At 48.2% G+C, this 8,288-nt stretch overlaps 1 protein-coding gene across 1 annotated transcript; it reads left to right on the top strand.

Moving 5' to 3' along the window:
* Positions 1-3,651: 3,651 nt before the first annotated feature.
* LOC100091718 (keratin, type I cytoskeletal 24-like) lies at positions 3,652-8,027 on the top strand. Its single transcript, XM_029075436.2, has 7 exons — positions 3,652-3,852; positions 3,939-4,021; positions 4,658-4,814; positions 5,839-5,943; positions 6,822-7,039; positions 7,455-7,534; positions 7,731-8,027. The coding sequence occupies exons 1-7, from the start codon at positions 3,667-3,669 to the stop codon at positions 7,832-7,834; spliced, it is 933 nt and encodes a 310-aa protein (XP_028931269.1). The 5' UTR covers positions 3,652-3,666; the 3' UTR covers positions 7,835-8,027.
* Positions 8,028-8,288: the final 261 nt, after the last annotated feature.

Below are 8,288 nucleotides of genomic sequence, written 5' to 3'. Positions count from 1 at the left end.
AGAACTTGCAATCTTGTAGGGATAATCTGGAAAAGAGTTCAAGGAGTCAAGATATTTCCTAAGAAATCTGGTCAAACCCCCAAGCACTTATGCTTAATATATAAAAAGGCAACGGTTGCAAACGATCAATTAAATAAATGCCTGATTCAAGTACTTAAACTACACAAATAAAAAATGAACTGTAGTGAAAAATGCAAGCCACCCAACTATCCACACGCATAAATTGAAGCAACGGTCACCCAACAGTGGAAAGGGTGGAAAAATACAAAATGTAAATGGCAACTCATCCGCTAGAATAATCACGGGCAGCAAAGCAAACGTGCACGCCAGATCTGATCGGGTGGAAGAGGGGTGATTTCTGCAGACGTATCTAACGCACATCTAACTCTCTTCATCGTACTCTCCCAAGCACTGAGAACAAAGCTCTGCCCACAGTCAGCGCTCGATAACTACCACTGCCCGAGTACTGATTTGAAAATCTCTCCGGACAAATCATCAGCTGACTCGGTTCATGAAAATCGGTTTCGGTCACCACCATGACGAACGGGCAACTCACCCGTATTGGACACCTGGAGAATTATGGCCAACCGCCAACCTTGCTTTACTCTTCATGTGATCCGTTCATCTGATGGATAAAAATAAATAACGATAGTGATGGCATTCGTTAAGCGCTTACTATGCGCCAACCACTGTTCTGAGCGCTGGGGTAGAAACAAGGAAATCGGCTTGTCCCACGTGGGGCTCCCGGTCTAAATTCCCATTTTCCAGGTGAAGTAACCGAGGCACAAGGGAAGTGAAGTGACTTGCCCAAAGTCACACGGCTGACAAGTGGTGGAGGCGGGATTAGAACCCACGACCTTTGACTTCCTAGCCCGTGCTCTTTCCACGAAGCCACACTGCTTCCCCTGCTTCTCCTAACTTAGTGTAGTTCTTGTAACCTAAGTGTTTTTTGACTGACCCAGTTTGAGAATCTCAAGTAGTTTTAACCGTCGTCATGGAAATACTTCGGAAACCAAAATAAATCAAATGTGCAAATGAACCGAGAATTTTTAATCATCTTTTCTGAAGTTTCCATCCTTTTTAGGGATATATTTTGTATGATTTATGTTTCCGGGGTTTCTTGAGAAGCAGCGTGGCTCAGTGGAAAAGCCTGGGCTTGGGAGTCAGAAGTCATGGGTTCAAATCCCGCCTCTGCCCCTTGGCAGCTGTGTGACTGTGGGCAAGTCACCTCACTTCTCAGGGCCTCAGTGATCTCATCTGTAAAATGAGGATGAAGACTGTGAGCCTCACGTGGGACAACCCGATGACCCTGTGTCTCCCCCGGCGCTTAGAACAGTGCTCTGCACATAGTAAGCGCTTAACAAATACCAACATGATTATTATTATTATTATTACCTGGGTCTAGAAATCAATAATGTGAATTAATAAATGCAGAGATCCAGAATCTGAAGGATCAAAAACTCTTAGCGAGAGAATTTTAGCAAGATTCTGTTTCTATTCATCTCTGCATCTTCATATGTATAGAGATACAGGTCTTCAGATGAGACCTATCTGAAGAAGCAGCGTGGCTCGGTGGGAAGAGCACGGGTTTGGGAGTCAGAGGTCATGGGTTCGAATCCCGGCTCGGCCGTTTGTCAGCTGTGTGACTTTGGGCAAGTCACTTCACTTCTCGGTGCCTCAGTTACCTCATCTGTAAAATGGGGATGAAGACCGTGAGCCCCACGTGGGACAACCTGATTCCCCTGTGTCTACCCCAGCGCTTAGAACAGTGCTCGGCACACAGTAAGCGCTTAACGAATACCAACATTATCATTATTATTATTATTATTAAAAGGATATCCAGGAAATGAAGGATTAAATAATTTCTCTCCAGAAGATTCAGGGGTGAGAGAGTGGAGAAGAGGCATTCATTTTGCCTCAAAATCCTGCCAGTTCTTGCTCAATAATACCCAATGGGTTCACCTCTTCCTTGGGAGAAGCCCAACTCACATCTCAGTCTCCTTACAAGGGCTCCTGCCTCCAAACTCTTCCTTGTCTATTCTACAAGCAGCAACACGAATCATCTTTCCAAACCACCATCTGAACACGACACACCTTCTGTCCAAACTTCCAATAGCTAACTCCCCATGGGCTCTCGTGCTATAAATCCCAAAGTCCTGCTTATGGGTTTCACGGCTCTCCCAGAACCGGCCCCCGCCTATTTATCTGATTTATTTTCCTGTTACACCCCACTTGTAAGTATTCGGTAGCTGCCAAGTCAATCTCCTCATCACCACCTAATCCCAAGTCTCCTTCCTCTGACCCATTGCTCAGGGCATTTCCCTCCTCCCTCCCTCCCCCTAAAATGGATTTCCCCCCGTCCCACTAAAACCCCACTAAAATCCCACTAAAAACTCCCCTCTCCAAGAAGATGCCTCCGACTGCTTCCTCCACACTCTCCCCGTCGTGCCACTCTACATCACAGCAACTATGTGTCTGCATATTTATATCTCTTATTAATTTTCAAGCGCGCTTCTCCTTGTTCTGGATGAGAGAGCCATCAAGGTCCTGAAGAAGAAGTTTGTGTCTTACACATTTGAACAGAGCCTAGTTGTTCCCAGTGATAAATGTTTTGGGTGCCGATCTATCTTCTTGAATGGTGCCCAAATCTATGGGAGCTAAAGATTCCCCTCCAAGGAAATGTCCACATCGGGTAAATTACGCCCCATTTTGTTGCCCTAAGAAATGCCAAAGAGAAATACAAACAATTCCATTCCCAGGCTCGAGAAGAAAGCTTCCCAAGACAAAAAAGGCATTAATAGGGTTAGAATAATGAGGCTCACACCCTTCCAGGAAGGTACAGAGCCCACACCGACGGGTCTCTGTGGGAAATCTGGTTCTCGTCTCCCTCCAGGTTAAATCACGCTCTCTGCCAAACCCATCCCGGCTATGGCCGCCGCTGGATTTCTCTGCGGCAGATGGAATAGAATGAAAGGGAAAGGAGAGAAAATGCCTGCTCATCGGAATCCGAAGGATTAAAAAGCTAATGAAAAAAATGTGGCTTCACCCCTCCCTTCTGCATCATGACATTCCAAATCCCCTCAGGGAACTCGCTTTTCTAAAGAAATGAAGCCAACGAATATCACAAAGGGAAAATTATCCCGGGAGGAATTAGTGGGCAACTGCCCCGAAGAATCAGAATTTGGAAAGAAACCACCCTGGGAGCCTATATATACACATATACCGATAAGGGCCCCACGACGACCGGCTGAGTCTACTTTTTGTAGTTACTTCACCTCTAGACAAGCTGAATCTCTTCGAGGTTCTAGAATGTCATGCCTCTCTAGGGTTTCCTCCAAGGATGGGGGGAGTGGATCCTCGAAAGGGTCCGGTGGGGGGAGAGGCCTGAGTGGAGGAAGTACATGTGGCCCAGGAAGGGGCAGAGCTCTCAGCAGCAGTGGATTTGGAGGGGCGGGGGGATTTAGAGGGGCCGGGGCCTGTGGTTTCAGCGGAGCTGCAGGCGGATTCGGAGGGGCCTACGGAGGCGGATACAGAGGCACCGCCGTAGTGGGCGGTCACGGATTTGGGTCAGGGGCGAGCTTTTGTGGAGGAGGGCTTTCCGGTTACGCCCGCGGCGCCGGCGGTGGCGTGGGGGATGGCCTTCTCTCCGGAGGCGAAAAGCAAACCATGCGGAACCTCAACGACCGCCTGGCGAGCTACCTGGACAAGGTGCGGGCTCTGGAGGAGGCCAATACCGATCTGGAGATCAAAATCAAGCAGTGGTACGTGAATTTGGGCCCTGGCTCTAGGGATCCTGCTTCCGGCCGTGACTACGGCAAGTTTTACCTCATCATTGAAGATCTGAAGAATAAGGTGAGAAAATAGGCACGCCTGGGCAATTTTTCAAGGGGGGCAAGGAGCGTACAAAAATTCATCTTACCCCACTTTTCATCCTATAGATTTTGACCGCTACCGTTGACAACGCGAGCGTTATTTTGCCGATTGACAATGCCAGACTGGCTGCTGATGACTTCAGGATGAAGTGAGTAGAATAAAACCTACAGAACAACTACAGCTGAGGAGAAAAACTGTTCCTGTCATCTCTAATCTGTTTTTTGGATAAAAATTCATCTCGTTTGTCCAAAATTATTAGCATGTTGGATTTAAATATCCAAGACGCACAAAGAACGCGTAAAGTTACGACTAGATGCTATTACGTAACAAACAACAGAAGCTTCTTTTCGCCAAGCAATCCTCCTGAACAAATTAGAAAGTGGCAGACATTTCCATTTTTATCGTTTTTGAATTAGAATTGCGGTCCAGTTGTTTAATTCATTTTAACCTCATTAATCGAAATACTAAACGTTCCGGGGTATTGCTAACCTACCTAGTTCATCACCCTACTTATTTTGTTAATGAGATGCTCATCCGTTCTATTTATTTGCTATTGTTTTAATGAGATGTTCTTCCCCTCGACTCTATTTAATCGCCATCGTTCTCGTCTGTCCGTCTCCCCCGATTAGAGCGTGAGCCCGTCAAAGGGCAGGGACCGTCTCTGTCTGTTACCGATTCGTCCATTCCAAGCGCTTAGTACAGTGCTCTGCACATAGTAAGCGCCCAATAAATACTACTGACTGACTGAATGACTAGATGATGCACGTTCCACTTCGCATTTCAGGTATGAGAATGAACTGTACCTCCGCCAGAGTGTGGAGGCCGATATCAATGGCCTGCGTAAAGTCCTCGATGATCTGACCATGACCAGATCAGACCTGGAGATGCAGATCGAAAGCCTGACCGAAGAGCTGGCTTACCTCAAGAAGAATCACGAGGAGGTAGGAAAACACATTTTTGCCCCGTTGTGAGCAGGGGATTTTCCTCCTTGTCTGACTGAATGGAAAATAATCCATGTGAAGGAATAATCATAAAAACTGTGGCTTTTGATTAACTCTTGTTAGATTAGAAGCAGCGTGGCTCAGTGGAAAGAGCCCGGGCTTGGGAGTCAGCAGTCATGGGTTCGAATCCCGGCTCTGCCGCTTGGCAGCTGGGTGACTGTGGGCGAGTCACTTCACTTCCCTGTGCCTCAGTTCCCTCATCTGGAAAATGGGGATGAAGACTGCGAGCCTCACGTGGGACAACCCGATTACCCTGTATCTCCCCCAGCGCTTAGAACGGTGCACTGCACAGAGTAAGCGCTTAACAAATACCAACGTTATTATTGCTATTATCCAGGCACCGTACTAAGCGGTGGGATAGATACAAGGAAATCTGGTCGGATACAGTCCCCGTCCCACATGGGACTCACGGTCTTAGTCCCCATTTGACAGACGAGGTAACTGAGGCACAGAGAAGTTAAGTGACTTGCCCAAGGTCACGCAGCAGACAACTGGCAGAACCCGGATTAGAAACCCAGGTCCTTCTGACTCCCAAGCCCGTGTTCTAGCCACTAGGCCACCCCGCTTCCAACATCCTATGAGAGGCATTCTGATTCTCACTTCACCTCCAGGGACGAGGCTCGGGTGTCTACTCTTCCTCAGCCTGATTTCTACCGAAACGCTCTTCTCTTTCAAATGCCAGGAAACGAAGAGCATGAGGGCAAACTCCGGCGGGGACGTGACCGTGGAGATGAACGCCGCTCCGGGGACGGACCTGACCGAGCTGCTCAACGACACGCGTGCCCAGTACGAGGCTCTCGCTGAGCAGAACCGCAGAGAGGCCGAAGACCAGTTCAATAAGCGGGTAGGTCACCCTAATCGCCGATCATAAAACCCCACTGCATTCTGCCGTCGTGCTCCTGTTTCAACCCCGACGACATATCTGCGAACCATCACTCTGCAGAGCGCATCACTTCAAGCCCAGATCTTCACCGATGTCGGGGAGGCCAGCTCGGCCAAGGGTGAGATGACGGAACTGAAGCGCACCCTCCAAGCCCTGGAGATCGAGCTCCAGTCCCTCTTTGCCACGGTATGAGAGAGCGGCGACCGGCAAACCTTTGCGATGTCACAAATCGGAATCCAGAAGGATTCGCTTGTCGTAATTACTGAATCGCTTAAAACTAGCAAAAAGGCTCCATGAGGCTTCATTTCAGATGGATGTAGTCAGAGTAGTTTATTTTAAGTGCTCAGCTGGTGCAGAGCGCTGTACTAAACCACCGGGAGCAAATCCACAGGTGGGAATCAGTCATGGTCAATCGATCAATCAACGGTATTTATTGATCACTTACTGTGTGCAGAGCACTGCACTAAGCACTTGGGAGAGTACAATGCAGCACAGTCGGGGACTACTTTCCCCGCCCACAACAAGCTCGGAGTTCAGAGCGGGAGACGGACGTTAACACAGATGAACTGCGGACACGTGAATAAGAGCTATGGGGACGTAGGTGGGGTGAATACCAAATGTCCAAAGGATACAGCCCGGGGCAGACGTACAGACAACGCAGAAGGGAGAGGGTCCTCGACCCTCGGGAATCTGCGGTGTCAGAAGGTGATTAAGGAGCATAACTCTTGCCGCTTCCCCAAGCATCCCACTGCCCCCGTCGGGGTCAGGATCTTCAGAATCATAGTCTTCCGAAGAGGCACAGATCAAAATAAGGGCAATAAAGAAGCTGAAAAGCTCCTACGGCTATAGCTTAAGGTGCCAATTTTTCTGCTGTCTCCCAACAAAAGGCGGAATTAGTTCCGAAGCGCATTTTGAACCAAGTAGGCCGCCATTTAGAATTACTAAATCAGCGACTTTGGGGGTTGGGGAGGAGGGTTATCTGATTGAATTAATGTTACAGTGCTTAAAAGGAGCTTTTTTACAAGTCACTTCTTCAGGAATTTGTTCTTTCTGCAAACTGGTAGCAAAGCTCCCTGGAAGGCACTTTGGCAGACACGGAATCCGGCTACGTCCTGCAACTCTCCCAGATTCAACACCAGATCAGCAGCCTGGAGGAACAACTCTGCCAGATCCGGGGCGAGTCCGAATGCCAGAACGCTGAGTACGAACAGCTCCTGAACATCAAGACCCGCCTGGAGATGGAGATCGAGACCTACCGCAGCCTCCTCGATGGAGAGGGGGGGTGAGCGGGTGCCTTTTCCCTCAGAAAAATCTTCCCTTGGCTCAGATACGAAAACCGAATTGAGAAAGAAAAACTGGGACATTTCACGTCTCCATGTGTAACCTTTGGGAAGCCCGGAACGAATCACGGGCTTTTTTTGCTTTCCTGTAATTGACAGTAATAATTCTGGTACTTGTTAAAGGCTTGTTACGCGCCAGACATTGTTCTAAGAGTTGGGGTAGATACGATATAATCCCATTGGACACGGTCCCCGTCCCACAGGGGGCTCACACTCTTATCCCCATTTTATAGATGAAGTAACTGAGGCCCAGAGAAGTTAAGTGACTTGCCCCAGGTCACGCAGCAGTCACGTTGGAGGAGCTTGGAACAAGGGAGTTGGCTGTGACACTCTGTTTGTTCTACCCTTTTTTTCCAGCGGTTCTCGGATATCAGGTCCTAAGAGTACGGGATCCAAGAGCTCAATTCCTCCTGAAGGGAAAAGCATCCAAGGCAGAGGTAATTCAAACTCTCTTGATAAATAATTACCAGGGTCTCTGTACAATTTAGCAGTGTCCTGTTGGAATCACCGCCCCGCAAACCTGGCCTCACTACTGAAGAATTTGCGCTTCTGGCCGTTGTCTTCCGACGGGCATTTGCTAAGGGTTCTCGGTGGTCTCATTTCCAACTGCAGATGTTCTCCTTTGCTTTTCAGACTCCAACAAAACCAGAATAACCAGGACGATAGTGGAAGACCTAGTAGATGGTAAAGTCGTTTCATCTCAAGTCAGCAATATCTCTGAAGTGCGCGTACAGTAAGCTCCTAGAGAGAAATGAGAACAAAACCGCCCTGCCCCATCTCCCTTCTGGAATGGTCTAACCCAAGCAAAGCGGTCAACTAAGCATTTCTAACTCTTCCTCCTTAATCCAACGAAGCTGTTCAGAACCGACTCCGCTAACCATTTCTTTCCGCAATTCAATAAACTTCCCCGCTGTTGCAAATTATATAATTCCATCTGGGTTATTTTTCTCCGGCGAGGGTTAGCGTTGCTGGGGCCGTCGGGATACTATCTTAGGCGGCGTATAGAAAACACCCTAGAAAATTTCACCATCACTGGACCATAGCAGCGAATACAAACGATGCCCGAACCATATGATACTCATTGAACTGCCCTCCGACCATTAAAATTTCAGATCGTGATGTGTCTGTCACCTGTTGTGAAGTCATCTTTACTGTGGTTCTATTTTCTTTGCTCAATTTAACCTGAGATAA

This window comes from Ornithorhynchus anatinus, chromosome 11 (genome assembly GCF_004115215.2).
Source record: "Ornithorhynchus anatinus isolate Pmale09 chromosome 11, mOrnAna1.pri.v4, whole genome shotgun sequence".
NCBI lineage: Eukaryota > Metazoa > Chordata > Mammalia > Monotremata > Ornithorhynchidae > Ornithorhynchus > Ornithorhynchus anatinus.
This window is presented reverse-complemented; position numbering and strand designations above follow the sequence as displayed.

Coding starts and splice junctions, on each gene's coding strand:
- LOC100091718 (XM_029075436.2), top strand. CDS start 3,667: ATGCGGAACCTCAACGACCGCCTGGCGAGCTACCTGGACAAGGTGCGG. Junction 4,022..4,657: donor GCTGATGACTTCAGGATGAA/GTGAGTAGAATA, acceptor TTCGCATTTCAG/GTATGAGAATGAACTGTACC. Junction 4,815..5,838: donor TCAAGAAGAATCACGAGGAG/GTAGGAAAACAC, acceptor CTTCAAGCCCAG/ATCTTCACCGATGTCGGGGA.